The sequence below is a fragment of the Scyliorhinus canicula genome, chromosome 12, assembly GCF_902713615.1.
Source record: "Scyliorhinus canicula chromosome 12, sScyCan1.1, whole genome shotgun sequence".
NCBI classification, from domain to species: Eukaryota; Metazoa; Chordata; class Chondrichthyes; order Carcharhiniformes; family Scyliorhinidae; genus Scyliorhinus; species Scyliorhinus canicula.
This window is the reverse complement of record NC_052157.1, coordinates 66,974,659-66,992,261: the sequence shown is the minus strand read 5'-3', so window position 1 is coordinate 66,992,261 and position 17,603 is coordinate 66,974,659. Positions and strand designations below refer to the sequence as shown.

At 49.0% G+C, this 17,603-nt stretch overlaps 1 protein-coding gene across 3 annotated transcripts in view; it reads right to left on the bottom strand.

The window, feature by feature from the left end:
- Window positions 1-1,170: 1,170 nt before the first annotated feature.
- The window catches only part of LOC119975206 (flocculation protein FLO11-like), an 88,980-nt gene continuing 72,547 nt past the window's right edge, over window positions 1,171-17,603 (bottom strand). For all 3 annotated transcript variants that reach the window (XM_038814821.1, XM_038814819.1, XM_038814820.1), the window contains 4 exons: window positions 10,778-10,894; window positions 6,456-6,593; window positions 1,950-2,084; window positions 1,171-1,829 (listed from right to left, as the gene is read on the bottom strand). In XM_038814821.1, the coding sequence (XP_038670749.1) occupies window positions 1,576-1,829; window positions 1,950-2,084; window positions 6,456-6,593; window positions 10,778-10,894 (644 nt within the window). In that variant the 3' untranslated portion in view covers window positions 1,171-1,575. The remainder of the gene's footprint in view (window positions 1,830-1,949; window positions 2,085-6,455; window positions 6,594-10,777; window positions 10,895-17,603) is intronic.

Genomic DNA, 17,603 nt, shown 5'->3' with positions numbered 1-17,603 from the left:
CAGTGCAATGCTCCCTCAGTACAGACCCTCTCTGACAGTGCAATGCATCCTCAGTACAGACCCTCTCTGACAGTGCAATGCTCCCTCAGTACAGACCCTCTCTGACAGTGCAATGCATCCTCAGTACAGACCCTCTCTGACAGTGCAATGCTCCCTCAGTACAGACCCTCTCTGACAGTGCAGTGCTCCCTCAGTAGATACGATGTTTCCCCTGGCTGGTGAGATTATAATGGGGAGAGGGGCAGGTCATAATCACAGGATAAGGAGTCATCCATTTAAGACTGAGATGAGGAGGAACTTCTTCACTCAAAGCGCGGTGAATCTTCGGAATTCCCTATCAGTCATTCAGCATGTTCAAGACAGAAATCAATAGTTTTCTGGGGATTAATGACATTGAGGGATATGGAGACGGTGCGGGAAAGTGTCATTAAGGTAGATGATCAGCCGAATTGATTGACAGAGCACGCTCGATCGGCTGAATGGCTTACTCCTGTTCCTATGGGCGCGATTCTCCGCAAATGCGGTGAGTCGTAAAGGCTGCCGTGAATCTGGCCGTGTTTCACGGCAGCCTCCGCGCCCCCTCCGGGGACCCGATTCTCCCCCCCAGGCGAGGCTATCAGCGGGGCCCCGTGAACCACAGCATCGCGGCCTTAGCAACCGTCGCTAAGAACGCGCGCCAAGCGTCACGCCGGCTGACACGCATGATGACGTCAGCCGCACATGCGCGGATTGGACGGCTCCAACCTGCGCATGCACGGGGCCGTCATCTCCCTCGGCCGCCCCGCGGACTGATCCTGCGGGGCGGCGGAGGGAGAAAGAGTGCGCCCGTTACGGATGCACTGCCTGCGATCGTGCCCACCGATCGCGGGCCCATGCCCCCCTTGACACGGCCGTGGTACTGCTGTGCCAATCGGGGCCCTGGATGCCCAGAACGGGCATGTTGTGGCATTTTTACGACGGCAGCAAGCAGGTGTGTTTGCTGCCGTAAAAACGGCTGAAAAGGCCTGGGAACTCGGCCCATCGGCCTGGGGAGAATCGCTGTTCGCCATAAAATCGACGAGCAGCGATTCGTGTCGTGGGGCGGCCGTGTGGGGGGGGGGAGAATAGCGGGAGGGTGGGAAAAATGTCAGGAACGCCCTCCTGCTATTCTCCGACCCGTCGTGGGCAGCGGAGAATCGCGCCCTATGTTTCTGTGAGGGATCCAATCAACTGAAAGGTGGACACCAAAAATGTGATTGGTATGCACTCCCATGTTACTCATCAAATCCTCTCAAATCAAAACATCTTTCAGCACACAGGAGAATATTCAGCCCATCTCCTCTGTGCCAACTCTTTGAAAGAGCAATTCACTTAATCCCACAACTCTACATTGCGTGGACCGTAAGGTTTTTAAATGTCAACGTATTTATCCTGTCCGTTATTTTGAATGATAATTTTGAACTCGCTCCCACCACCCATTCAGGCAGTGAATTCCTGATCGCAATACATGGCTGCATGAAGTAAAGTTTGTCTCATCTCCCGTAGGACAGACTGAAAAATCTAGCGTAGCACAGATTACATTTTGCAGAGCCCTGGTTAAAACATACATAGTATCAGAGTAATTAATGGCAGGGCAATGAGAGAGTGAACAGCAGGGCTATCATTGTGCACAGTCACATTGTTGGCGAGTGTCGCTGTTTGTGCTGTGCTGCCTGGGCTACCATTACACCCACTCCTGTTGCAGCAGTAGATTTCTTGACTTAGTTGGATATTCTGAATTGTTATGGTGTTTGCATTTTTGCAGATACTCTCGGAAGCACAGCCTTTAATGGTGTAGTTGCGTGACAGATCTAAAAAAAAAGTAATGTTACTGTTACAATGGTGTTATATTGGGGTTATGTTGGAATTCTGCTGGAGCGATCGTAGTGTTACATTGGGAGATAACTGACAGAGCGAAAGCTAAGACTCACACATGATTGAGGAATGGAGACACCGTGTCTGCTTCCCGGCACATTTCACCATTTCCTTGGCATCTTGACACATACCGACCAAAGGTGTTGCACATGTATTGCACTCAAGACCGTTCAAGGTGGCGTTTGCCTCTTCTGACCGACACACAAAAGAAGAGAACATGTCAGATTGTTCTGCCAGCCCATCACATTTCAAACAACCTGCGGAGGAAATTGGCCACTGGGATGTCCAGTAGCGAGAATTCTCTGGTCGGTACAATTCACTTTTCCCGTCGGCAGCGCACCTACGTCTGCAAGGTTCGGGTGGTTACATTGGGAAATCCCATTGACAAGAGGCAGGAAGATAGAATCTCGCCTCCAACGAACTGCGCACCACCGAATAACAGGCGGCTGGGGAACTATAGATTTCCGTCATGTCTCACATGGCTACGTGCTAGAACACCTCCCCACCCAGGCGTGAATTTACAATGAAACACACCATGCTCTGACACAGAACCCCAAAATGACACAGGCGAGGGCCCACAATGGATGGGTCTAAAAACATTCCCCCCTGTTAATTCTTGGAGCCAAACAGAATGGGACGTGAGGGTTGGGATTCTTCAACCAAACCTGCCCCGCCACTGTTACCAGCGAGAAGGGAGAATTTGGCGCTCAGCCGAAGCTTCATTAACTGCAGCGGGACCAGAGAATCCCGTCGGCAGGAACGGACGGAGAATTCTGGCTGAACCGACATTCCAGGCTTTTCCCATACCTTGATGACTGATTGCTTTGCTGTTTGAAAAATGCAATGGAGCCATTCAGCCAATCACAAACTGGCTTTTTCCAGCATTTGCTGCTGATAGGCTCTCAAGGGAGGCATCAATCTCCGATTGGCTGAATAGCTTCACTCACATTTACCGAAGAGCTGGCTTGTTGGAAAGTGAAACAGCTCTCTCGTGGAAATTGTGGAGGAAATCACTGGGAGCAGTTTGGAGGGGATCATACTGAATGAGTAGGTTCGAGAGGATCATATTCTGGAAACAAACCAAAGAAAGGGCACATCCTGAACTGTGTTGGTTAATTGCAAACAGTAAAAGCAAGTTCCAGATTTCGCACAATATTTTTCCTCTTTACCATCATTCAGACAAGATGTAAGCTTAGATTTCAAAAAGGTAATTCATTATTTACACAACTTTCAGAAGGGAAGAAGCACTGATCAGTTGATGAATTTTCTTTGCGTTGCCTGAAGATTTTGGGGAGAATGGAGGCGATGGGCAGAATATAGAGATCGTTTGAACTTGTTTATATTTATTTTTGTGGGTATTAGAAATAAGATATTGCTTTCAATAGACGTTATTTTAGGTATCTGTGTTTGTATGTTAAGAAAGGGTGAATAACGCCAGTTCAATTCAGATCCCTGCACTGTAATGAGGGTTTTAACAATGGTAAAGCAAATAAAGTTTCAAGTCTTTTGCTTGGCAACCAGGAGCCACACTGAAATGCTAAGAGCTTTTGGGTTAATTGTAAGTGAGGAGAAACTGGACACAGGAGGGGCAGCTTAAGAGACCATATTTCCCCAAATGAACAAAACAAAGTCCCAGAAAACAAGGGGTGGGGGAGAAAAAACTTCTCAGAAAGACTGTTAAGTCAAAGGAGCAAAGAACAGGAATTGAACAAGATCCTTTTCAGGGGATTCATGTGAAGAGGTTTCCTCCGGGTGCTCCGGTTTCCTCCCACTCGTCCCGAAAACATGCTTGTTAGGTAAATTGGTCATTCTGAATTCTCCCTCAGTGTACCTGAACAGGAGCCGGAATGTGGTGACAAGGGGCTTTTCACAGTAACTTCATTGCAGTGTTAATGTAAGCCTACTTGTGACAATAAAGATTATTATTATTAAAGAGCAGAGGAAGTGCTCTAAATTAAAGTCAGCTGTATGAAGCAGATGAAAAGTTGGTTTGGTGAGAAGCCAGATATCTGAAGTGATCAGAAGCTTGGTGAAGGGTTAAAGCAGCCTGTGAAGGAGCAGTTCTGTTGATGTGACTGGGTGTCTGAGAGAGTCTGTGGAAGATGAAACTTGAATGCACGTGGTGACCGTGAGGGCTACCAAAAGGAAGTGGGTCCTTGGTGAAGCCACCCGAGAGGAAGCATGGTGGGGGGATGATTCCAAAACATGTTCTTTGAGAGTGGAGTTTGGAAACCCTCGTATGGAAGACAGGGGGCTGGATTCTCCGCCCCACCACGCCACATTTCAGGTCACTCCGCCGGTGGGATGCTCCGTTACTCCCGCCGGTCAATGGGGTTTCCCATTGTGGGGCAGCCCCAGGCTGTGAAACCCCCAGGCTGCCGGCAAAATGGAGCATCCCGCCGGCGGAGAATCCAGCCCAGGGTTCCAGTGAGACCAGTTGGTTCACTGTGTGAGAGGCATCTGTCGGGGTGGGGTGGGAATTGATGAGAAACCAACGGAAGATATGGGCCGGGTTTCTCCGAAATCCCGGCCAAGTGTTGACGCCGGCGTAAACACCAGAGTAGTGTTCGCTGGCATCAACGGGCCTCCTGGCTCAGCAATTCACCGGTCTTTAGGGGGCTAGCATGGCGCCGGAGTGCTATGCGCTGCTCCGGTACCGAAAGGTGGCCCTGCACGGGTGGAGGGGCAGGTCCGTGCATGCGTGCACCGCCCGTCTCCATGCCGGCGCATACGTGTGGTTGCCGTCTCCCCGCCGGCATGGAGCAGCATGTTGGGGACCTTACAGCAGGCCATGCGGAAGGAGGTAGGCCCCCTTCAGATCGCGGCCACCGCCGAGCGGAAGCCCCCGATCGTGGGCCTAGACCCCGTGGAGGCCCCCCTGGAATCAGATCCCCCCGCCACCTCACCAGGACGTTCACCGCGACCGCGGGTCAGAGTTCCCGCTGGGTGGTACCAGGTTGAAACCATACCGGTGGGACTCGGCAGAACTCGGCGGGCGTTCGGCCCTTCGCCTGTGGAGAATCACCATGGGGGCCTATTTCAGTGGCCCCCAACCAGCGCCGTGGCAACCGCGCGGTCATGTTTAGTGCTGGTTCTCCAGTTTCCAGAGAATCGCGTCCCAGTGTCGGAGCGGCATGGTGGGAATTTCCCATGACCCTTGCGATTCTCCGACCCGGCGCGGGCTTGGAGAATCCCGCCCCATGGTAGGTGCCATCTGTCACTTGGTTTCGGAGTGGGGTGTACTCTGACCACATTTCGCCGATTGGTTTACATGGATTGTGTGCTTCCTAAGAACATTAGATTTTGAGCTAGATTTTGTAACTTGTGTTATCCTTTTAAATCTGTAAATGTGTAGCTGAGGGCCGGTTTAACTCAGTTGGCTGACAGCTGGTTTGTGATGCAGAGCAAGGCCAACAGCGTGGATTATCCATGAAGGCACCGCCTTCTCAATCCTGTCCCTTGCCTGAGGTGTAGTTATCCTCAGGTTAAATCACCACCAGTCAGCTCTCCCCCCACAAATGGTAAAGCAGCCTATGGTCATCTGGGACTATGGTGACTCAAAATAGTTGGAGTGAAGGAATCGTGTATTACAGTTCATATTTTCTTGCTTAATAAATATCCTGTTCTTTTGTTGAAAGTTAATTGCAGGCCTGTGAAACTGTTCACCCAGGAATCTAAACCAAAAGATACAAATAAGGATCTCTCAAGCCGGATTCCATCCCGGGATCTGATGTACCCAGTAGTAACATCAGCTGGGATCGTAACAAGTAGGGTGGGACAGGGAGTAGGGCTCAGGTGAAGTTGAGCACAGGGCCCTCACAACAGAAAGATTGCCACTGCCCCCACGAGACATTCAGGCCCATTTTCCTCAATTGGACTTGTTATTGCAGACTCCTACACATCCCCATGAAGACTTGGCTCTTCAGCCTAATTGCTCTGGATTTTTGAATTAGCATCCTTGCCCCTCCCATGTAGATTCAGGTTGGTGCAAAGTTTACATGGTTTGATGGACAAAGGACACTATTGTGTGGCAATTCTGGATGGGCAAGGGGCCGTTTTTCACTTCATTACTGCCCCTTTGTGTTTTCTCCAACTCTGAGGCCCCATCCCTCCCTATCTGTGACCTCTTCCAGTTCTGCCCTGCTGCGATTGTGGCCCCACCAGCACAGCTTCGGATTTCTGTGCCCCTGGCGCTTTGGCTTCCTCTGCCTGGGGCCCCATATTCTGAAACTCCCTCCCTGAACCCCTCCACGCCTCTTTCCTTCTTGAAAGGTTCTTAAACCCAAACTCTTTGACTGAGGTTTTGGGTATCTCTCCTGTCTCCTTGTGTGATACGGTATCAATTTCAGTGAAGTCTCTTGCGAAGTGTAACCTCTCTCCTTGACCTCCCAGATTACTTGTCCATTCTTCCGCTACTTCCTCCTAAAGACTCAAATGGCCATTTTGAGGTCCTTTAAGTGCCTTAATGTTGTTATGACTAAAACTATACACCTTCTTACATTTGCACTTTTCCTTTTGCATATTAAGTTGAACCTTCCCATATGTATAGGTTCGTGCCATACCTGTGATGGTTTGGTTGTTGCAGAGGTCAGATTGGCAGCATCGCTCACTCACAGCCGCTGACAATCTACCGCCATTAAAGGACAGATTTCCAGTACAGTTCCCGCACCGGTAAATGAAACTTTCTTGTGATATACTATCTGTGGAAATAGAACCGTGAATTTTATTGACTTAAAGATCTCACACAGACTGCAAGGACCATTGCTAACAGATTCCTTAGATTTTAGATTTAGATTAGATTTATTTTCACGTGTACCAAGGAACTGTGAAAATTATTGTTCTGCGTACCCTCCAGGCATGATTTTTCCATACATGAAAAACATAGGACATATGATAAATACACAATGTAAATGCATAGACATGGACATTGGGTGAAGCATACAAAGTATAGTTTTATGGGCCAGGATTTAGAGAACCCCAAAGTGTATCATGGTGTCGTGGAAATCATAATAAAGACAAATTCCTCGAGGTTCGATTTGAGGAAATTTATTTACACAAACATATTTGCGGAGAGTGTTCCAACTGCAAAACTCAAGTTAACCTTTTTAAAACATACAGTGAACATCTTAGCAACCATTAATTCAAATACAACCCCCAAAGACTACAACACTAAGCAAACCTTTAAGCTTTCCTTTTTAACATCCAAAGGACTTAAAAACAAAACCTTTATCAGGAGGACATCAGGTTAAAGTCACAACTGAAAACATTTCTAATTCTGAATTCCCCAAATGATCAAGAGATAGTCTTTTGATGGCAGAGAAAACAGCAGTACACCTGCTTGGTCTGGCTTCAGCTCCAACACTGAAAACAAAACTAAAACACACCCTGCAGCCAGCTCAAAAACAAAAGTAGAAAGCTGACAGACAGCCGAGCTCCACCTACTCTCTGACATCACTGCAGTAGTAAACACCCATTTCTTCAAGGTACTCTCACTACAGATATTTATATACACACCCATTTATAAACACCCATTTCTTAAACGTACTCTCACCTGACAATAGTGCTAACAACAGTAGAGAAGATGCATAGAGAGATCAGTTCAGTCCATAAGAGGGTCATTCAGGAGTCTGGTAACAGCGGAGATGAAGCTTTTAAAAATCTATTTGTGTGTGTTCTTAAGCTTTTGTATCAACTGTCCGATAAAAGAGGTTGGAAGAGAGAATACCCCGGGTAGGAGAGGTCTTTGATTATGCTGCCCGCTTTCCCAAAGCAGCAATAGGTGTAGACAGAGTCACTGGATGGGAGGCAGGTTTGTGTGATAGACTGGACTGTGTTCACAACTCTCTGTAGTTTCTAACAGTCTTGGGCCGAGCAGTTGCCATACCAAGCTGTGATGCAGTCAGATAGGACTCTGGTACAACTGTAAAAACTGGTAAGATTCAATGTAGACATGCCAAATTTCCTTAATTTCCTGAGGACGTATAGGTGCTGTTGTGCTTTCTTGGTCATTATGTCGATGTAGGTGGACCAGGACAAATTGTTGGTGATGTGCACACCCAGGAATTTGAAGCTGTCAACCATCTCCACCTCGGCACCATTGATGCAGACAGGGGCGTGTACGACACTTCGCTTCCTGAAGTCGCTGACCAGCTCCTTCGTTTTGCTGACATTGAGGGAGAGACTATTGTCATTGCACCACGTCACTAGGCTCTCCATAGCCCTCCTGTACTCTGACTCATCATTGTTTGATATCCGACGCACTATAGTCGTGCCATCAGCAAACTTGTTCCTGCCCCTATCCTGCCCCTATCCACCCAAAGGCAGTTAGTTGATGCGCCATTTTGTTCCCACTGATAAAGGCAGCCTTTGAGAATCTTACCCAGCATCCTGGTGCTCTGCACGGTTCCCTTTTTACTTCACCCAACTCATGCACAGGCATATTTTCCATCCTTGAAAAGCCGCTTTGGTGATTGTGTTTTCGTGTTTTCTAAGCTGTCACGCACCATTGAAAGGCAGCAATAAGAATTATTCTCTGCAGGAACAAGTCCCAATGACACTGACTGTTTCCATTGGTGGCACTGTCACTCTCTTGTGCCCTAGACCACGATTAGAACCAGTCAATCACAGAGCCTGAAGAAGGCCATTCAGCCCCTCATACCCATTCCACATCAATCATATAACTCTATCACGTGGTCATTTCAAAATTCTCATCATTGTATTAATATCCTCCATGGCCTTTTCCCCTCCTTCCCTCTATTACCTCCTCCAGCCCCGGCAGCCTCCCTATCTCTTAACCTCCTCCAACCAATAGACCCGTCACTGTCTCGGCTACCTCCTCCAGCCCCTATAACCTTCCATAATCTCTGCAACCTGCTTCATCCCCTACAACACCCCCTATCTCTGTAACATCCTCCAGCTCCTACAACCCTCCATATCTCTGTAACCTCCTTGAGCCCATACAACCCTCCCTATTTCTGTAATCTTCTCCAGCCCCTATAATGCTCCGTATCTCTGTAACCTCCTCCAGCACATGCAACCCTCCATATCTCTGTAACCTTCTCCAGCCCCTACAAGCATCCATATCTCTGTAAACTCCTCCGTCCCCGACAACCCTTCATATCTCTGCAACCTCGTCCATCCCCTACAACACCCCCTATCTCTGTAACATTTTCCAGCTCATACAAAGCTCCCTATCTCTGTAACCTTCTCCAGTCTCGACAATCCTCCCTCGCTCTATGACCTCCTCCAGCCTTAAAACCTCCCTGTCTCTGTAACTTCCTCCAGTATTTACAATCCTCCCTATCTGTGACCTCCTCCAATCCCTACAATGCTCTCCATCTCTTTAACCTCATCCAGCCCCTACAACCCTCCCTATCTCTGTGACCTCCTCCAGCCCATAGAACCCTCCCTGTCTGTTGACCCCCACCCCCAGCCTCTATAACCCTCCCTAACTCTGGATCCTCCTCCAGCCCCAACAACCCTCCCTATCTCTGTGACCTCCTCCAGCCCCTAGAACCCTCCCTATCTCTGTAACTGCTCCCACCGCTACAACCTCACTATCTCTGTCACCTCCTCCAGCCCCTACAACCCTCCCTATCTCTGGAACCACCTCTAGCTCCTACAACCCTCCCTATTTCTGTAACCTCCTCCAGCCCATGCAACCCTCCCTATTTCTGTAACCTTCTCCAGTCCCTACAACCCTCCCTATTTCTGTAACCTCCTCCAGCCTATGCAACCCTCCCTATCTCTGTAACCTCCTCCAGCCTATGCAACCCTCCCTATCTCTGTAACCTTCTCCAGCCTCTACAACCCTCCCTAACTGTGTAACCTTCTCCAGCCTCTACAACCCTCCCTATCTGTGTAACCTTCTCCAGCCTATGCAACCCTCCCTATCTCTGTAACCTTCTCCAGCCTCTACAACCCTCCCTATCTGTGTAACCTTCTCCAGCCTATGCAACCCTCCCTATCTGTGTAACCTTCTCCAGCCTATGCAACCCTCCCTATCTCTGTAACCTTCTCCAGCCCCTACAACCCTCCCTATCTGTGTAACCTTCTCCAGCCCCTACAACCCTCCCTATCTCTGTAACCTCCTTCAGCCTCTACAACCCTCCCTATCTCTGTAACCTCCTCCAGCCCCTACAGCCCTCCCTGTCTCTGTAACCTCCTCCAGCCCATGCAACCCTCCCTACCTCTGTAACCTCCTCCAGCCCCTACAACCCTCCCTACCTCTGTAACCTCCTCCAGCCCCTACAACCCTCCCTATCTCTGTAATGCTTTCCAGCCCCTCCACAATAAGCAGAATTTTATAGGAAATGAGTAGGAGTTGATTGTGTGGCCAGATAATCCTGCGCTGCCATTCAAACCGATCATGGCTGATTAAGTTATGATCTGCACGAGCGCTTTTGTTAAGTGCTTTTTAGAACTCGAGGCAACTCCCCTTTTTATTTATTCTTTCAAGGGGGGTGGGTATCATCGCCAAAAGTCAGCACCTTGTTGCCCATCCCTAATTGCCCTTGAAATGAGTGGGTTGCTGGGCCATTTCAGAGGGCAGTTCAGAGTCAACTATAATACGGTGGAAGTGGAGTCACGAATCAGCCAGACCAGGTAAGGATGGCTGATTTCCTTCCCTAAAACAACATTAGTGAACCAGATAGGTTTTTATGACAATCGATTATAATTTCATCATCAACATTAAGGCATTCATGCAGATCTCCGCCAAATCCGGATTGAGAACACCGACAACTTTCAACTGTCAATCCATCCATAATTCATCCATCCATCTCCCTCTCAGTCCTCTTATATGTCTGTCCTTCTGTGTCTCCGTCTGTTGAGTATTTTACATTTCATTCTTACAATGAATTGAAGTTATTTGGAGAATTCTCACCCAATGTCCATCTGGCTAAGATAGTTCTGCAGTTCAGGTTTAGAGCCGGATCACATACTTCCTGCTGCGTACACTTTGATATTACATTTTCACAACTGAAACACTTCAGAGTCGAGGCTGGAACAAAGCAAACGGAAAAACTGTCAGACATCGTTTCAGTCATGTGGAACGAAGATAGTATACAAATCTCATAATCGGGCACAATGTTCCTGAGCATTTCAAAGACAATGTTGTCGGTCTGAGGTGGAGCCACTGTTGTGATAAATGGAAATCCAATTAACACACAGCAAGATCCCATTAAGAACACTGAGATAATTGACCAAATATGTGATATTCCTGAGAGATAGCCATTGGCCCAGGACACCAGGGGAAACTCACTTTCTCTGCTGGTGACAGCATCATCACTTATCTACAGAATCCTTAGAGTGCAGAAGGAGGTCATTCAGCCCATTAAGTTGTACTGAGCCTCTGAAAGAGCACCGTACCCAGGCTCACTCACCTGTCCTATTCCCATAACCCTATCTAACCTTTGGACATTAAGGGACAATTTAGCATGACCAATCCACCTAACCTGCACATCTTTGGGCTGTGGGAGGAAACCCGAGCACCCGGAGGAAACCCAGACAGACGCGGGGAGAACGTACAGTCTCTGCACAGACAGTGACCCAAGGCGAGAATTTAACTCGGGTCCCTGGCGCTGTGAGGCAGCGGTGATAACCACTGTGCCTCCGTGCTTTCCGTAACGGAGCACACAGGACCTCAGTTTAACATCACATTCAACACACGGCACCTCTGACAACGCTGCACACACTTGGAGTGTCACCCCAGATTGTGCGCTCACTTGTCGGGGGAATTAAAATGCGTCCTTCCGAATTGGAGGTGAGACAGTTGCAGACTGTGGCGTGGCTGAGACCAAAAACATCCTTCGGTACCACACTTGGTCAGAATTAGAAGGGCCAGATGTATATATACCATGGTTAAATGAGCAAGTCCAAGGTTTGTAAATCTGAGGCAAGTGACTCAGAAAGCCTGACTCCCCAAATCCTGTCCGCCATCTATAAGGTGTAATGTTCTTTGACTGGGCTGATGTAAACAAAGAACATTTCTTTGTTTTATAAACAAAGCTATTTCTTACTAATACTGCTTTAACGAATAACTAAAATGTCTAAGATGAATACAGTTGGAAATAAATGTCTATCACTAATTTACTCGAAGATAGAGTTGCTCTAATCTGTGACTGCTATCAACTCCAAACAAACACCTTCAGAAGGAACACATGGGGAGCGATTCTCCGCTCACCACGCCGGGTGGGAGAATTGCGGGAGGGCTCCCCGACAAATTTCATGACCCCCTGGCGCCCCCCCCCCCCCCCCCACGATTCTTTCCCCCCCCCGGCTCGGAAGAATCGTCACTCGCCGTTTTTCACGGCGAACGCCGATTCTCCGACCCGGATGGGCCAAGCGGCCTGCCGTTCGCGACCGTTTCACGACGGCGGCAACCACACCTGGTTGCTACCGTCGTGAAATGGGTGAAATATGCCCGTTTGGGGCTTGTGGGGGGAGTACAGGGGAAAGAGCACCACGACTGTGCTCGGGAGGGGACACAAATTATTTCCCCTCCGCCGCCCCGCAAGATTAAGCCGCCACGTCTTGCGGAGCGGCTGAGGGAAAAGACGGCCACCGCGCAAGCGCGGGTTCGTGCCGTCAGCGTCATGACGTCAGCCGCGCATACATGGGTTGGAGCCGGCCAACCTGCGCATGCGCGGCTGACATCATTAGGCGCGCCGGCCGCGTCATTCTTGGTGCGACGCCTCCGCGGCCGAGAGTTAAGGAGCGCCGCTCCTTGCCCCGCCGGGAGGGGAGAATAGGGATGAGGAGCAGCCTCCGAGGCCGTCGTGAAACTCGGCCGAGTTCACAACGGCCCTCCCGATTTTTCCCGGGAGCGGAGAATTCCGCCCACGGTACATCCCAGATCCTGGGACTCAGTACTCATCCCACCTGCTGGTCGGATGGTAGAATTCCAACAGTAAAACATATAACTTACAATACACATGCAGATCATAGATAATAGAATTTGCAGTGATGGTGAACTACTCATATTATATACAGATGATAATCTACCTATCACACAAGTCACAAGTCAGGAGTGTGATGGGATACTCTCCACTTGCCTGGATAAGTGCAGCTCCAACAAAACTCAAGAAACTCGACACCATTGAGAGCAAAGGAGGTCCCTTGATCGGCACTCTATATTTGTCATATATATGTACACACATGGTGCCCCTAGCTGCTAAACTATTTAAATATTTAGTCTGACTGAGATTAATAAGTGGCCCATTTAATGAAAAGCCTTATCTTCAATAACTCAGGAACAAATGATGAAAATGTTGGTGAACGACTTCATCTTGATTTGACCTTTGATGTTCATCATACAGACCAGTGTCACAAAACTTTTTACATCAGCTCGCTCTCTGACCATCAGTCGCTTGATGCATTCATGAGGAGGTGTGTGGCAGAGGGAATCTGGGGCAAGAACAGATAAGGATGGAAGATTTCCTTCTCTGAAGGACAATAGTGAATCAAATGGATTTTTACGACAAATAGTTTCATGGTCATCATTAGACTTGCAATTCCAGATTTTCTCTATTAAATTCAAATTTCACCATCTGCCGTGGCAGGATTTGAACCTGGGGTCCAACAGAGCAATACTGTGGGTCACTGGATCACTAGTTTGATTGATTGATTTGATTTATTGTCACATGTACCGAAGTACAGTGAAAAGTATTTTTCTGCAGCCAAGGGAATGTACACAGTACATACACAATAGACAAAAAGAATAATCAACAAAGTACATTGATAAATAGTGATTGGTTACAGTGCAGAACAAGGGCCAAGAAAATACATGAGCAAGGGCAGCATAGGACGTGAATAGTGTTCTTGCAGGGAACATATCAGTCCGAGGGAGAGTCATTAAGTAGTCTCATAGCTGTGGGAAAGAAGCTGTTCTTATGTCTGGATGTGTGAGTCTTCAAACCTCTGTATCTTCTGCCTGATGGAATGGTCTGGAAGAGGGAAAAGCCTGGATGGCTGCCTTCCTGAAGCAGCGGGAGGTGTAGACAGAATCAATGGGAGGGCAGCACGCACATATGGTGCGTTGGGCTGCGTTCACCACACCCTGCAGTTTCTTGTGATCTTGGGCCAAGCAGCTGTGATGGATAGGATGCTCTCTATGGCACATCTGTATGTGAGAGTTGATGCAGACATGCCAAATTTCTTTAGCCTCCTTAGGAGGGAGAGACTGTTGCATCAACATGAATGGACCTGGCCAGACTGTTGGTGATGGTGACACCCAAGAACTTAAAGCTATCGACCATCTCCACTTCAGAGCCATTGATGTAGACACGGGTGTGTGTCGTGCTACGCTTCCTGAAGTCGATGATTAGTTCCTTGGTTTTGCTGACATTTAGAGAGAGGTTGTTTCCGGTACACCATGCAACCGAGTGATCTATCTCCCTTCTGTAGTCTTGCAGAGTTTGGTTATTAGTTTTGTCGGGATAATGGTGTTGAAGGTGGAGCTTTAGTTGATTAACAGCAGTCTGACTGAGGTGTCCTTGTTGTTGAGGTGTTCGAGTGTTGATTATGGAGCCAGGGTGATAGCATCTGCTGTGGACCAGTTGCGGTGGGAGACAAACTGCAGTGGATTGAGACCGTCTGGGAGGCTGACGATTATCCATCTCATGACTAGCCGTTCAAATCATTTCATGATAACAGACATCAGGGCCACCGGTCGGTAGTCATTGAGATGGCTACCTTGTCCTTCTTTGGTACTGGTATTATGGTGGTCTTCTTGAAGGAGGTGGGAACCTCGGAGCGGAGAAGTGAGGTGTTGAAGATGTCTGCGAATACACTCGCCAGCTGGTCTGCGCAGGATCTGAGTGCTCGCCCAGGGACTCCGTTCTTATCGGCAACTGTTCCGGAAGCACAGCAGCCGAGGGGAGGGATGGCATGTGGAGTAGGTGGGGGGGAGATTCCCATTTCAAGTATTCATCCAGTTCTCCTTTTGATCAGTAGAATCTGCTTCCATTCCTCTCAGGAGCAGGTTATAGCTCACAACAACTCACTTTGAAAAAATATTCTCTTAATTTCTCCCCGTGATCCCTTGCCAATGACCCTGTTGTCAACAATACTGACACCATCCTCATCCTAGCACCTCTTGTAATTTGGGGAAAAGATTCTGGAATCTCCCTGCTTGATGATTATCTCTGAAATTCACCCTTCAGGGAGAGATAGAACGAGATATGTAGATCTAGACAGAGAGAGAGGGATAGATTAAGAGAGATAGAGAGAGGCAGAGATAGAGATGGGACACAGAGGCAGAGCATCAACATTCAAGAACCATAGAATTATTTTGATACAGATGGAGGCCATTCAGCCCATTGAGCCTGCACTGACCCTCTGAAACAACACACCACCCAGGTCCACTCCCCCCACCGTATTCCTGTAATCACGTTTAACCTGCACATCTTTGGGGCACTAACGGGTAATTGATCATGGCCAATGCACCTAACCTGCACATCTTTGGACTGTGGGAGAAAACTGGAGCACCCGGTGGAAAACCAGTCAAATATGGGGATAACGTGCCAACTCTACACAGACAGTCACCCGAGGCCAGAATCAAACTCGGATCCCTTGCGCTGTGAAGCAGAAGAGCGAACAACTGTGTCCCGTGCCGATCCCAACATTGTACTGAAAGCGAGAAAAAGTAACTAAGTGATGGAGACAGACAGAGAGAGAAAGGGCCCAGGGATATGTATGTTGAGACAGATGAAAGAAAGAAATGTGAGAGACAGAGACAGACACATATAGAGAGCATGAGGGAGCGACAGAGAGAAATGGAGAGGGTATGAGCATGTGTGGTGGAGAGACAGAGACAGAGAAAGAGAGAAAGAGAGAGATGATCATAGAGAGACAAAAGGAAAGGGTTTGCGATTCAGAGTCACCGGGGAGAAGGATTGCCGCGCCATTTTAGAAATTGTGGGAAATCTTCATGCCTCATTTACTTTGAACTGGATTTACCAATAAGTGGTGCTTGATGTGTTGGGTATGCTGGGTCTGCGAGGACTGCACTTACCATAGCAGTGAGAGAGACAGGCTTCCAACATCTGTAGAAATGCAACTCTATTTTATTGAACGATGAACTGTTAAACATATTTGAACTGTGGGTTGACACTATGCTGAGTTGACTGGAGACCTGAGGCTAACCTGACCAGACTATCCTGCTACCACATGATGGATGTTTGTGTTGCTGCTCAGGGGCTCTGGCTGTCTCAGAGGCTGCATCCCGAGAGAGCGGGAAAACTAGTGCACTCTGGCTTTATAGTGGCTGTGTCCTGTCTGGTGATTGGCTGCTGTGTTCTGTGTGTTGATTGGTCATTCAGTGTGTCAGTCAGTGTCTGGCTGTGCACCATCATATACTTGTGTGTATATTATGACAGTGCTGACCTCCTTCCATTTAATACAGATAATCATATTTCCAAACATTTTCTGCCTTTGTGTGCAGACTGTGGTCTGAAGCTCAGGGAGGAGGATTGCCTGCTGTCGGGTTGGTGATTCTCACGTGGGAGAGCAAGAGAGAGAGCGAATGAGGAAGCAAGACCTACTTACAGGATAAACTGCATCACACTTTGTCAGGGGTAAGACTAAGGAACCTTACTGTGCCGGAATTGGCTGCCGTGTTCACTACATCATAATGGTGCTGACGCTTCAAACCATGTACTTCATTGGCAGTGGAACACTCTGAAATGTCCTGAGGTTGTATAAGATGCCACTTAAATACAATGACTACAATTCCTATTGGAGTAATAGGAAAAGTTGAAAGTAAGTAAACAACGGACTGCTGAGCGCTGAGCTATCCATTCTGCAAGGCTGAACACAGGTGAACAGCAGCCTGTTATCCGTCGGTGGTCGCAGGGCGACATGCACCGCATCAATTACCCCGGGGCATCCCGGCGACGGCAGCAAACCCCACTGCCCGAGCAACCTGGTTGGCGCGGTCCACTGGGTACTGGATGTACCGGTCCGCAAGGGCATACAGGGCATCCGTTACAGAATTGATGCACCTGTGTACCGATGTCTGGGAGATGCAGGACAGGTCCCCACTCGGCGACTGGAAAGGCCCCATCGCACAGAAGTTGAGGGCCACCGTCACCTTGACGGCCACTGGTATCGGGTGTCCTCACCCATTCCCCTGCGGTGCCAGGTATGCCATCATGTGGCAGATGTGTTTCACTGTCTCTTTGCTCAACCGCAGTCTACTCCTGCATGCTCGGTCCGGGAAGTCCTCAAAGGACATGGGTCACTGCTGCCAGGGCCACTGTTTGATGGAACTGTCCTCACTGGGGGCTGCTGTCAGTGTGGCCCTGGGTGGTCCTGGTGTCACCGGTTGAGTGGGTTGGCTGGAGAGGGGGCAGTAATGGTGCCCAGTGCGTGGGCACTGCCCCTGTTGGGGGCTCCCCGGCTGCTCGGCCTGTCCCCCTCCCCCCCACCCTTCCTCGCCCCTTCCTCGGCCCTGGCAGGGCCCCGACACCGCAGAAAGCGCGGCCGGTGTCCGATACGGGAGCCCACTGTCCCCCCATACCAACTCCTATCTCCTCTTGCAACCGCCTCAGCCAGCACCCCATCTTCACGATTTTGTATAGCGCATTAGAAACACGCCGTTGGGAAATTGGCCCATCTGAGGCGCAGAATCGCTGAGGCCCCGGAGAATCGGTCGTCAGGGCAGATAATGAGATGCCTACTGCATGGCGGGTGCCGTGATTTCATCACGT